At 40.8% G+C, this 14,413-nt stretch overlaps 3 protein-coding genes across 7 annotated transcripts in view; 2 read left to right on the top strand and 1 right to left on the bottom strand.

Moving 5' to 3' along the window:
- The window catches only part of LOC142159778 (uncharacterized), a 627,000-nt gene that overhangs the window by 303,290 nt on the left and 309,297 nt on the right, over window positions 1-14,413 (top strand). The gene's annotated exons all lie outside the window — the stretch shown is intronic.
- The window catches only part of LOC142159899 (uncharacterized), a 335,145-nt gene that overhangs the window by 285,485 nt on the left and 35,247 nt on the right, over window positions 1-14,413 (top strand). The window lies entirely within an intron of this gene.
- Window positions 7,535-13,845, bottom strand: LOC142159854 (uncharacterized). The gene is made up of 3 exons (XM_075214669.1): window positions 13,794-13,845; window positions 10,675-11,060; window positions 7,535-10,074 (listed from the first exon to the last, which is right to left on the bottom strand). The coding sequence occupies exons 2-3, from the start codon at window positions 10,757-10,759 to the stop codon at window positions 8,426-8,428; spliced, it is 1,734 nt and encodes a 577-aa protein (XP_075070770.1). The 5' UTR covers window positions 10,760-11,060; window positions 13,794-13,845; the 3' UTR covers window positions 7,535-8,425.

Genomic DNA, 14,413 nt, shown 5'->3' with positions numbered 1-14,413 from the left:
TGCAGATGGGGAAACAAGAGGTCAGCAAATATTTTGTAGGTAACAGCCATAAATCCTTCAGGACCTGGGGGCTTACCTGACTTCTGGGACAACCTGCTCCATTTCCTCAAATGTAATTTTAGCACCGAGCTGAGTAGCAGCTTGAGAAAATAATATGTCCTAAAGTTTTACTAAAACATTTATGCATTAAAAATACTTTATGCGCACAGAAATATATTACAAAGGAATACATAATAGAAGAAAACTACAAGGAAAAAGGAAAGAATTGTTAAATGAAAGATATGCAACCTATATGTAGACTAATGTCTGAAATCGTCTGATTACATTATCCATTAATGACTACCATTCCAGCTCTGGTTTGACACTCATTTCACTGCCCAGAATTTACTCCCGAGGGTAAATGTATCAAGCTGAGAGTTTTCCGGCTGGTTTGAAAAGTAGAGATGTTGCCTATAGCAACCAATCAGATTCTAGCTATCATTTTGTCATTTTGTAGAATGTACTAAATAAATGATAACTAGAATCTGATTGATCTTTCAAACCTGCTGGAAAACGTTCGGCTTGATACATTTACCCCCAGGCTCCATTATCCATACACAGGGTTCTCTTCTACTATTAACTCTTCCCTTTCTGCAATGATTGTTAGCAGTCAACTGGTAGACACTTCAAAAGGGAATTTTAAATCCAGGCCAGACTTTTATTTATACTGGCAATGACGTTATTAAAAGTAAAATCGTTTATAAGTGCAGACCCAGCCTCCAGCTTTACAGTGCACCAATCACACAGCATTGCGGAAGTATTACATTTATTCCCTATCTTGACTGTGCTTCAGTAGGGATTCCAGAATGGGTCCACTTATTAAGGTGGCGCCTCATGTTCAGGAAGCAACTAATAGTGAGTATGCAACAATAGACACTGGCAAATTAGCAGCATTCTGTAATGACAAACAATGGGACAGTGATATTTTTGACAATACTAAGTCAGTGTGACTGTTGGTTTCTAGAAGCCCAACAACAATGGAGGTGCCCCTAGGCCACAATGAAGGGAAGAGTATACCACACTGGCAGAGCAACAATACAATAAAAGCAGTTGAGAGGTACTTTAACAAGACAAAGCAAAGTTTCTTGGATAAGCTCAGCCATTTCAGAGAGAGTAACACACACATTAAACAGAACCCAGCAGCCAAGAGACTACTAATTCTAAAAAAAGTCTATAATTTGTTCAAAGAGGGCATCCCCTCTACAAATACACACAAAGACACTCCTAAAACGTCAAGTCCAAAAAGGAAACGGGACTCATGGGGTTCAGAGGAACAAGAGGAGGATGCAGGCATAGGGCCAAGACCAAAGATAAGAAGGTAGACTCAAAGGATAAAGGTATATTCTACCTGAGTAGTTTCCAACTTACTGACCCCCAGAAAAGCATCCTACAAAAAAGGCCTTAAGTTTGCTCCGGAAAGAAGGCGTAATAAATTTGATACATTTATTGATGTACAAAAGTTTGTGAGAAGCCTAACCCTTAATAAAATATTTTCTGGACCCCTCTAGATCAATAATCAGTAACCAAAATAGAGAGGTACTGGATAATTACAAACACACCACCCTCAAAGAGAAACTTACCTTCTATCCCAGTCACATAAAAGGGTCATTTATCAGCACCTTCCAAAAGTTAGTGGAGAGTGATTTAGAGGAACTACATGAAAAAACAGTCAGTATTTAACTTATGTGCAAAACAGAACAGTCATGTGCACCCCTCGCATTGTAACATGGTTTTGTCCAGGAGACTAACATAAGTATCCTCTTCATTTAAGATCCTTAATGAATCGGGCCCAAGAACCTTAACAAAGGAGATCAAGAAATGAACAGATAAAATGTGGGCGTCCGATATGCGAAAATGAAAAGTGCAACAACACTGTCAGCACCAGGATAAGATTCAAAGTTCTCCCGGGAAGATGTATGGACCCTGCACGTGCATCGACTCTCTGAAAGGCTGTAGGTCCAGTAAAGACACCAGTCTCTCACACGCCGGTCCCATAAACAGGCACCAGCGCTGTGACTTTCCTCTTGTGAGCGGTGCTTGAACGACTACTTGATTCAGAGACATCACTTTTACACATGTGCTCCTTGTTACCTTGTTTTGGACCTCCACCCTATTTCTCATTGGTTCTGGACTATTATTTAAACCTCCTCTGTTCATTGCCTGTTCTTCGTGTTACTGACTCAGTACTAGGATTTGGCTTCCATAGGTTTGACCTTCCTATATCCATTGCTGTCTGGATTTAGCTGTCTCTTCACTGCTGCTGCTAACCTGCATACTGAACTATCATTGTGAACTGCTTGCTGCACCTGTGGCTATTACTACAGCTCGAGTTTCTCATCTCTACCCGGCTGACTCAACGCTGCTGTTGCTTTATTATTGGATCTACTGCCGAGTTATCGGTCACCTGTAGTTCCACGCACGGGTCAGATATACTTCGCTCCTCCACTACTTCTAGGTAAGGAACTGTTTGATGTACTTGTGTTCATCTTTGTCACTTGGGATTGTTATCTGTAGAATCTACGAGTTCAACGCTTTTGCTTTTCTACAATGAGAATTACCGCTATACCAGTAACTCACCTGCTACGTTGAATCATCTTCGTTTACGGATCAGCTAGTTCTATATTATTATTCTGTTTGGACTGTTGCTATATCAGTGATTTACATTCCTCTGCAGTGTGTTACTTTATTGGATTTAGCATTCTCCATTCATCATCCTCAGCATTGAACTACTGCTCTACTCATCCCCTGCAGTTGTCAAGGGTTACCAGCTATGAAGTAGCTGGGTTCTTTCGTCTCGTCATCCTGACCATCATTCATTTATCCATTGTGTCCTAACCACCACTACCTCTCTGCCATTACTTGTCTGGGAGACCGCGACCTGCGGGACAGGAGCAGCGGAGCCCATATCCCCTTGCGGAGATCCCTGGTGAAGACCTCCTACCCGTTAGACTCCGCACTCCTGGGCAAGCTCCATCTCGGCAGAGGCAAGGGATCTACAAAAACATTCGGAGACGTGACACAGTCTTCACAAAGGAAACCCAATAGGGCAAGTATCTGGACCTTCAAGGAACTAAGGGCCTGATTCATTAAGGATCTTAAATGAAGAGCATTCTTATTTCCGTTTCCTAGACAAACCCATGTTACATCGCAAGGGGTGCAAATGAGTGTTCTGTTTTGCACATAAGTTAAATACTGCCTGTTTTTTTCATGTAGCACACAAATAGGTGATAGCTTATTTGTACACTGAAATTTAAAGTTGATATGTGTGTACTACATGAAAAAACAGAACACTCATTTCCACCCCTTGCAATGTAATATGGGTTTGTCTAGGAGACGGAAATAAGAATGCTCTTCATTTAAGATCCTTAATGAATCAAGCCCTAAGATTGAAACCACCCTCCAGCAATAAGAAAAGTAAACATTTTAAAGACAAGCCACTTTTCTTCCGTATCTTTTCCTTCAAAAATTTTGTCCAAGTCTGTACACTTTATAGACTCCTTTAGCATATTAAAATTTACATTTCTAAAGTTTAAAGTCCTAGTTGATCCCTTATACCGTTGCTTTTGGAAACTAATTTCAAATGAGACCATGTTATGATCACTATTTCCCAAGTGTTCCCTTACTTGAATATTTGCTATTACGTCTAGATTATTTGTTATTACTAGCTCCATTATAGCCTGGTTCCTAGTTGGTTCCTCTACTAATTGGGACATGTAATGGTCTTTTAGCGTGCTCAGAAACCTATTTCCCCTAGCTGTACCGCAGGTCTCAGTATTCCAATCAATGTCCGGATAATTAAAATCCCCCATAATTAAAACTTGACCTAGTTGTGTAGCCTTTTCAATTTGCTGTAGAAGTTGGTCTTCCTCACGCATACTAATATCTGGCGGTTTATAGCATATCCCTATCAGCAACTGCCCATAACTTTTTCCTCTGCTGGATATTTTCACCCACAATGCCTCTATATTATCACCAATATTCTCGTATATAACTTCCTGAATACTTTGTTTTAACTCCGGCTTAATATAAAGACATACTCCTCCTCCCCTTTTATTTACCCTATCCCTCCTGAAGAGTATAGCCTTCCAAGTTGACTGCCCAGTCATGTATATCATCCCACCAGGTCTCCGTGATACCTATAATATCATAATGCTCATTCATTGCTACTATTTCTAACTCCCCCATTTTACCTGTCAGTATGCTTTTAAGTGTATGCTTGCATTTGCAAGCATACACTTAAGTCTATTGCCTCCCTTAGGTTTTTTTTACTTTAAAAAGGGCCTCTCCTTATTGACTATGCTTCCCTTTCCCCCCTCTCCACCCCCTTGACTCTTGTTAAATTCCTCCTTACTACTCTCAATATCTATCCCATAAATACTTGATTGACCTCCTCCAACCTTCTAACCATCCTCTCCCCTAGAACTGCTGCCCCCTCCTCATTCAGGTGCAATCCATCACGACAATAGAGATGGCAACTGACTGATAAATCAGCCCAGTGCTCTAAGAATCCAAAACCCTCCTTCCTACACCAATCTTTTAGCCACGCATTAACCTCCCTAATCTCCCGCTGCCTCCCTGGACTAGTGCGTGGCACAGGTAGTATTTCTAAAAATACTACCTTGGATGTCCTTGCCTTAAGTTTGCAACCAATTTCCCTGAAATCATTCTTTAGGACACCCCTTCTTCCTCTAACTCAGTCATTTGGCCAACATGCACCAAAACAGCCGTGTCATTTTCAGCCCCTCCCAACAATCTGTCCACCCGATCGACAATATGCCGAGCACGAGCACCCCGGGAGACAACACACTGTTCGGCATGCACGGTCACGGTAACAGATTGCCCTATCTACCTTCCTAATTGAATCCCCTAGCACCACAATCTGCCTGGGTCCCCGAGTAACTTTGGTCCCCTCTGTGCTGGAGACCGTTCTCCTGGTTGCTAGAGGAAGCAGTCTCTTCCTCCCTCTGCTACCACTAGTAACTGTTACCCAGCTGCCTACCTGTGCATCCTCCTCTGTTTCTGCTCCACCCTGCTCAGCTAACGCATCAACGGTGAGCTGTAAACTCTGCTCCAGGTTGGCAATCTCTCTCAATGTTGCAATGGTCTGCTTTAGATCAGTTACCTGGGCTTCCATAGAGACCAATTGCTCACGTTTCTCACAGAGAACATAGTTTGGCACATAGGATATAGTTTTATCCCAGATATATCCTAAAATATGGCCCACGGTGTCCAAACATTGTTGGAGAGAAAGTGGTGATGTTGGTACCCTCATACATATTTTCTGGGCATACCCCAAAATCAGGTCATTGTGGACCAAGGTTTTCCACCTCATATCCCAGGTTACTAAGGCCAATGTACTCCCCTGCCCTACTGTTGCACGATTACAACTATATCCACCTCATATCCAATACTAATATTGCTACTAGGGCAGTTATAGCCCAGCATTGGAAGTCTCCACTACCCCCATCTCATTCAATAATTATCACCCAAATATAAAGTAGCTATGAGATGGAAACCATTGACTTTAGATACTCAACTGCTGTAACTTCTCCATTGATCAAGTGGTTCTCATGGCATGAATATTATTCAGAACTTCTCCCTCTATAGGACTCTCAGTAACTGACCCGACCACCGAGAACCCTACTGTTCCGATGTTCCAAAAAGTGCCACTTTGAAATGTTGATTATCTCTAAATATGTCTCTCCCTCCCCCCTTCCTTTATTGTATCCCCTCTACTTTTTATTCTGTATAGTGTCTTTACTATATGTTAACAATGTAAATGTGCAAATCTTGTTATTACTGCCTGTAACCACTATACATTGTTATGTCTGTTTTACTTTATTTTATAAAACAAATAAAATACTTTCTAAGTTAAAAAGAGCCACCAACAGGTTATGTTTTCAGGATTTCTGTCTGTAGAAACAGGTGGGATAATTACTGACCCAGCCAAATAGATTAACTCCCCTGTGCATGATTAAATAAATCCTGAAAACATGAACTATTGATAGCCTTTGAGGACTAAACTTGGACACCTCAGATCTAACTATGTTGTCAGGGCAGGTCTACGCCTTTAAGACCATGGCCTCAAGAGCCACACTGTGAAAGCCAGCCACGAAACTCTGGAGCAGAATAAAACCTGGCTTAGCAGGTCTGGTCTTATAAGCAGGTGCCACAACAGGCCATCAGCCATGCTGAAAGTGTCCATCTACCATAACCGTCACAGCCAATGGCACCAGTAGCTCGTGACCATCAAGGGAATCCCCTGAAGCACTGCTACTGAAGGAAACAGGTAAATCAGACCTGTTACTGCGTCTACTGCAACACCTTGAATTTTCCAGTATGCTGATATCTATTGCGTGCCTCATGGCTTACATTAAGTCTTTTATATCCTGCTTTTATTTCGGAATCCTCGACACGACATCAGAAAACTTCAGGGTACAAGTCTACAGCCAGCTCACTTTCCTCTTGGGAGAACTTCTTAAACCTCCCAAGACTGAAAAGAAGCAGGAGCTTGATACTTTCATGAATTAGTTGGAAGCTGATTCCATAAATCTCTACGGGAGATTGACAACTGACCTTGTACCAACCTCACCAGGCCTTCTGCCTAAGTTGGCTCACCTGGTGATACAACAGCAGAGCCTGGTAACTGTGTGCTACCAAAAATGAAGCACCTGTTCTCAAGCTCCCCCTGAGGGGGCAGAGGAGGGTAGGTAGACACTCAGCCCTGTGTGAAAAATGGCTAGCTACATAGGCAGTGTACTAGGCCAAATACCTCGCCCACACAAGTTCAACCATAACAATGGAACCCTCTGCTGGCGAACACGGCTGTTGAATCCACGCCTCGAACACTGCTCCAAAGCATGAACACCTGACTGGCCAAAACAATCTGGAGTGGAGCCCTCAGGATAATTAGAAAATTTATGTCCCCTTCCAGGCCTTGGACATACTCCACTCTATCTCCCCTCATCTTTCAAGGGAAAGATGAGGGGAGATAGAGTGTACAGCAGCAGTGCACAATGACAAGCCAACTGTGGGCTGCCAAACGGACACAAAGCACAGTGCAAAGCTGCAGTGCAGAGTGCACAGACAGGCCAGCTGTGACTGCTAAACATACACAAAGTTCACAGTAAAAACTTTTTTAAATAGCCCCCTGACGTTAAGGGAGAGCTGTTGTGTATTTCTGGCAGGCCTGGCTCTATGACGGAAGCCCTGCCAAGAAGGTGCTGTATAGAAATAGCACACTCCCCCCAATCACTAAGATGATCACCGTCCATAAGGAGGACCCCCCCACACCATCCTATGAATAGTGTGGGGCTGCCTGAACAATTTTTCCTGCACACCCATCTCACTCCAGCCATGGCTGTGGACTTACTTTCCATAGAATAGTCTTTCACGTGTCCCAGTACCCATTGTACCTACAGTGAGGGCATTTTAATAAACCCCATCTCAACACCCCTAAATATCTTTTGTTTAATGCACCATCGGTCTGTACTACTATTTTCTGCTTCATTTTATTCAACTCATTAATATATGACAAATAAACTGTTTGCACTTGAAGGACAACTAAACCCAAAATTTGGCATTTACGAATACATTTGTAAAAGTTTCACCAGCTTCCCAGAATGAAAGATATTCACAAAATGTGGCGACTGTGAGGGGAGAAACCTTCCAACACACATTGAAGGACACTGTAATCATCCTCTCTAAGCCAGAAAATTGTTAATGACAGAAGAAAAGCTAATACTTAGCTGCACAGCAAATGTAATTGTAATGTTAAACATCTGTAATTGTTAAACAACAATGTTATAGATCTGTCAGGGTAAAGGAACTTGTACATATCTATTTTGGTAGCCCAATCTTAAGGCAACCAGAATTTTACGTTTAGGATTTCGGAAAAGTCACATCATAAATAGAACTATAGCTGTCGGGAGAGATTTAACTCACAAAACATTCCCAGTTCAGAGAAAGAGTATCGTTTCTCTCCAGTGTGACAGATTAGTAGTTAAGGATTCTTTACTTTTAAAATATTTCCTATATTTAGAACAGAAGCGTGGCTTTTCTCCAGTGTGGCTTCTCTGATACAAAAGAAAGTGCTTTACTAGTAAACCATTTCCCACATTTTGGTGCACAACAAAGCTTGACAATCTGAGTAAACATTTCTCCAACTCAGACCACAAGTATATGTATACTCATGTGTGAATTTTCTGATGGAGAACAAATACTGATTTCTGGTTAAAACTATTTCCACATGCAGAGCAAATGTATGTCCACTCCTTCGTGACTTCTCTAATGATTAAGAATACTTTATTTATAAAACCTTTCCCACATTCAGAGCAAGAATTACTTCTCTCCTGTGTGGTCTCTGATACATATAAAGGTTTTGTTTCTAGTTAACAGCTTTCCCACACTCAGAGCAAGAATATGGTTTTTCACGTGTGTGAATTTCGTGATTAAAATACTTCCCACATTCAGAGCAAGAAATTGATTTAGCAGGAGTGTGATCTCTCTGATGTTTAACAAATTCAGAATTATACCTAAAACATTGCCCACAATCAGAGCAAGAATAAGGTTTCTCACCTGTATGAATTCTCTGATGTACAACAAGACCTGATTTACAGGAAAAACTTTTACCACACTCAGAGCAAGTATACGGATAACTTCCTGCATGATATCTCTGATGGCTAAGAAGTTGCCAACGAGCTGTAAAGCATTTTCCACACACAGAACAGGAAAATGGTTTTTCTCCTGTGTGCATTTTTTGATGTGTATTATAATGTGCTTTACTGTTAAATGATTTCCCACATTCAGAGCAAGAATATGGTTTCTCTCCTGTATGAATTCTCTGATGTATAATAAGCTGTGATTTCCTGATAAAACATTTCCCACATTCAGAGCAAGAATATGGTTTCTCGCCTGTGTGAATTTTTTGATGTGTATTACAATCTGATTTATTATTAAATGATTTCCCACATTCAGAGCAGGAATATGGTTTTTCTCCTGTGTGAATGATTTGATGTGCATTACAATGTGATTTTCTGTTGAAAGTTTTCCCACATTCAGAGCAAGAATAAGGTTTCTCTCCTGTATGAATTCTCTGATGCACAACAAGTTCTGATTTAAAGGAAAAACATTTGCCACACTCAGAGCAAGAATACGGCTTATTTGCTGTGTGATCTCTCTGATGGCTAAGAAGTTTCCAATTTGTTGTAAAGCATTTTCCACATTCAGAGCAGGAATATGGCTTCTCTCCTGTGTGAATCATCTGATGTACACGAAAGTTTGCTTTCCTAGTAAAACACTTCCCACATTCAGAACAAGACCAAGATTTGTCTTCAATGTTATCATTCACATTTTTTTTCTGGTATCTAATGTGGCTGAAGTTACTATTAAAACTTTTTTCTCCATTCAAAGAAGATTCCGATTCCACCTTAATAAGAGATGTATATTGTGTATGATCTGTGGGTGGGAGATTTCCTTCTTCACATGAGACAGGTTTCTCCTTAACAGAAGTAGATGCATAAACATCAGTGCTGATGAGATTTCCTTCTTCACGTAATACAGCTTCTTCCTTAATATGAATACATGTGTATTGTGTATGCTTTATGGGTGTATACATTTCGGTGAAATGACTTCCTTCACATGAGACCGATTCCTCCTTAATACAAGTAGATGTATATTGTGTAGGCTCTGTGGGTGTATAAATGTTGGTGAGGTTTCTTCCTTCACACGAGACTGATTCCTCCTTAATACGAGTAGATGTATATTGTGTATGATCTGTGGGTGTATAAATGTCAGTGAGATTTCCTCCTTCAAATGAGACTGATTCCTCCTTAATACGAGTAGATGTATATTGTGTATGATCTGTGGGTGTATAAATGTTGGTGAGGTTTCTTCCTTCACATGAGACTGATTCCTCCTTAATACGAGTAGATGTATATTGTGTATGATCTGTGGGTGTATAAATGTTGGTGAGGTTTCTTCCTTCACATGAGAATGATTCCTCTTTAATAAGAGCAGATGGATCTTTATGTAGCTCTGTTGAGAAAAATTAAATGGTGGTTAGCTTTATGAAATGTTACTTTACCTTCACTATTAATTCTGTCATTTACCTTTATCAGAAACTCCCCCCACACACACACATTTCTGCATTTCATTTGAATCCATTATGATCTATATTTCAACAGTTTTTATCATCACTACTTTACATATAATCTATCCTATTTCTCCACTTTATTCTTGTATTCGTTCACCACAACTGTCTCCCCAAAACCTTTTGTAGGACGTTTTTACCAACCATGGTGCTCTCTACATTTAATGACACCCAGAGAGGAGGAATAGAAAAAAAGCCCTTAACCTACCACACAAAGCCCTCACCAGGCACTACGCCACTATATATACTCCACCCAACACTCCACAGGAACAATAATCAAGTACACTTTTTAGTGGAGAAAACTTGTGTTGTGATGCACACATTTACTTACTAAGCAAAGCACATAAACAAATTAAACTACAGACTATACAAAATTCACAGTGTACACATTAACACATTATATATATATATTTTTTTTGTTTTGTTACATGCAGTGAGGCATCTTCTATACACACAGACAGGGCTGTGGTTAAATCTCCTCTTACCCAGTGATGTGAGGGGCTGGTGATTCTCCATCATCACGTCCTTGTACAGATCCTTGTGTCCCTCTAAATACTCCCACTCCTCCATGGAGAAATAGACAGTGACATCCTGACACCTTATAGGAACCTGACACACACAATGATACAGTCATCACCCAGACACATCCCCTGGTGTTACTGTATAATGTCCCATTCCCAGCAGTCACCTCTCCAGTCAGCAGCTGAATGATCTTGTTGGTGAGTTCTAGAATCCTCTGGTCATTGTTTCTCTCATGTATCAGTGAGTGAGGTGGAGGCTCCGTGATGGGGCTCTGGGTCCTGCTCAATACTCCTGACACACGGCTGCCTGGTGTTACACACTCACCAGATTTCTTCAATACTGTGTAATCCTGTGTATTGAAATACGTTATTACCACCACATACCAACTAGACAGGACTTCCTATACTAGGATATAAAGCCCCTGTGGAAACGAACACCATAGAATTGATGTCACTGTGACATACCCAGAATTCTTTGCCGCTCTAGACAGAAAAGCCAACAGTGTAGTCCAGCAGTGGGAAAAGCCAGTAGAAAAGGGAGGTTATAATATCACTTTATAGGCCACTGGTAAGACCTCACCTTAATTACTGTGTATAGTTCTGTGAGCCTCATCTCCAAAAACACATTAATAAAACAGAAGGAAAAATATCAGAGAAGGTCTACTACAATGGTGCATGGGTTGTATAACAAAACTTATCATTAAAGACTTTTAGAGCTGAACATGTACAGCATTTAGGAGAGAAGGGACAGAAGTGGTATGGCAGAAAAGTATTATTAGAGATTAGGATTTATACCATAGTTGCCAACTCCCGGAGAGGGGGCGAGACTGGAGGGCGGGAAACGTAATACGAAAACGTAATTTGTGTCGCAGGGGGTGGGGCCAAAATGACACGATTGGCCTCGTCCCGCCCCCTACCGCCCTCCAAAATGGCGTGATTCACAGAGAATCGCGTCAAATGAGGCGATTCTCTGTGAAATCCGGTATGCGGGAGAAATGCCATCTCCCCCGGGAGCCCGGGAGACTGACCCGAATTTCGGGAGTCTCCCGGACTTTCCGGGAGAGTTGGCAAGTATGATTTATACAAATAGGAGGATTTCTATAAAATGAAAACACATTGTGACATTGGAGGGAGGAAGACAGACCGGTAATATAAGGAAGAACGTTCACACAGAATGTGTGATAAATCCATAAATCCAATCTCCCAGCAGTGGGAGTGGGGACTCGCCCAGTATAAGAATACATGGGACACTTATATGGTTATCGTTACATTTTTGTTAAGACACAAAACACACACCGAAGCAGATATATAATATCTCAGACACATCAAAGGAATTTCAGGAAATCAACATGTAACAGGAAGGATAATTAAGTACTGACTGTGACTGCTGTAATTAATACCTGAGGTATAATTGGCACTGGTGCTAGCTGGAACCTCTGGTGCTCCTCAAACAATGCAGGAATTCTTGGAGGGGAATTCAATTGGCAGAAAAGAGATGTGCGAACAACGCACTGCGCACACTGCCGACAATTTAAGGTAGAAATCTCTGCTCATTTTTCTTTGCACCCCCGAAAAATAAGCAGAGATTTCTGTCAAATTTCTGCCACGAGATGACTAGTTCTGGAGACACCTCGCAGCTAAATGAATTCCATCCTTAGTGACAGAGATCTGAGGCTCTAAATCATGGATATTATACTTGGTTCCAGAAATAGATATGGTATAAAAATGTACCCAACACTAACACAAAGCAATGGGGAGAACACTTTAATGAGAGAAAGGTCTGTTTCTTGTGTTTTCTAGAAGGGGGAGGTATAATTGGAGGGTTCTCCCAGGGGGTATGGCAGAGCAATGTTCCCCACACACCAACCAATCATCAGCAGACAATATGATGGTTGAGGGAGACGTGGAGCCTGTAACACTGTCAGCTCCCTGTCCTTATCATACACTGTAACACGTGTCCTGCAGACTACTACCCAGTCCTAGATGTCCAAACACAAGACCAGAGCTGACCACGTCTCCATTTTAGGCTACTTATGGTTTGATATTAAAGGTAGGTTGGTTTTGAGGGAGGGGTGGTTTACACATGTGGTGTGTTAGCGTGGTATGTAGTGTATAATATACAACACATATGTAGCACTGACATATACAGAAAAAACTTCGGAATACATTTTAGGATATTCTACTAGGGCCTTAATATTAGGAAAATAATCATATAAAAAATGTACTTTTATACCATTTTCTTTATTTTCCCTAGGTTAGCCATATAAATAAAAGGAATATTTTAATCCTTTATTTATAAAGCACTGACTTATTATGCAGCGCTATATACTGAAGGGATCATGACACAAACATGTTACATACACTGACATGAAACAGAAGCTATAGATGGTCCTGCCTGAATGATCTATAGGGGTATTGGGAACACTTGTTACATAAGGTAGAGAATAACACTGGCAGCAGCTGGTGGGGACAGTGCATGTGGCTATAAGGCAGCAGCATTATCAGCGGACAATAATAACACCAATGACAGCTGAAGTCATTGGATCCAGCAGCTGCAGCCTCTTCATGTGAAGACATTCCTCAGCAATACCATATAATTCCCATAATTGCAGTATAATTCCCCATTGCCTTCACAAATTATTCATCATGATGGAATTGTTGTTATTGCCAAATCCAAGTTTATCCTGACAAATAATAAGCTAGTCTACATTTTACCAATATACTGAGATATTGATAACACTGGTCTGGTCACAAAGCTACAAAGTACTGTGGTCATTGTCTTTATATATCATAAGAGAACCCTGATCATAAACACTTTACAATAATAATAATCTGTTATATCCATAGGGGGAACTTCTGGATCAGATGTTGTGTCCTTTATATAATAATAATAACCCCTCATAACATAAACAGTATGTGCTGGGAGCTGCCTACTATCTCTTCTACATAATAATAATAATAATAATCCCTCATAACATAAACAGTATGTGCTGGGAGCTGCCTACTATCTCTCTTCTATATTATAATAATAATAATAATAATAATAATAATAATAATAAACAAAGATAATAGTATAATATTACCTCCTCCTTAATCAGCCTCCACCATAACCCGGATGTACTAGGACAATAAATGACGTTAGGAAGGGGTGTAACCATACTACACACCGCCTCATGTGGTAGAAGAGGGGCTGCACCATGTTATGCCTAGGAGACTATAAGAAAATGGCCGCCGCTCTTCTACACTGAGGACAGATGTCGTCCTAACTTGTTCCCTCTAGTTACACTGAGTAGCGAGAGTCTAGCTCCGTGTTGTACACAGGTTATTCTCTATCTATTTACACCGAGGAGATGTGTGTACTGATATCCCTTCTAATCAAACGTCCTTAAAGGTCGACCGCTGCATCTGAGCATGCGCGTTACTATAGCAACCCAAGCGATCGCTCGGCGGCCATCTTGGATCAGGGCAGAGGAAATAATGAGTGGAAAACACAGAACAGAAGTGGAATAATTTTTTTCCCAGCTAATTCAGGGTTAACACAAATGTGATGAGCTATTGGTTATTCCTGTCCAAATGGTCTGTGTACCTATTCTATGTTATAATATTATATATACACAGCATGTGCCATATATTATGTATACGTTAAATTGTATGTTATTTTACATTAGGCACACATGATACACATCGTCATATTGTTGTAGTT

The sequence above is a fragment of the Mixophyes fleayi genome, chromosome 6 (genome assembly GCF_038048845.1).
Source record: "Mixophyes fleayi isolate aMixFle1 chromosome 6, aMixFle1.hap1, whole genome shotgun sequence".
Classification (NCBI taxonomy): domain Eukaryota; kingdom Metazoa; phylum Chordata; class Amphibia; order Anura; family Limnodynastidae; genus Mixophyes; species Mixophyes fleayi.
This window is presented reverse-complemented; position numbering and strand designations above follow the sequence as displayed.

Coding starts and splice junctions, on each gene's coding strand:
- LOC142159854 (XM_075214669.1), bottom strand. CDS start 10,759: ATGGAGGAGTGGGAGTATTTAGAGGGACACAAGGATCTGTACAAGGAC. Junction 10,075..10,674: donor CCAGCCCCTCACATCACTGG/GTAAGAGGAGAT, acceptor TTTTCTCAACAG/AGCTACATAAAGATCCATCT.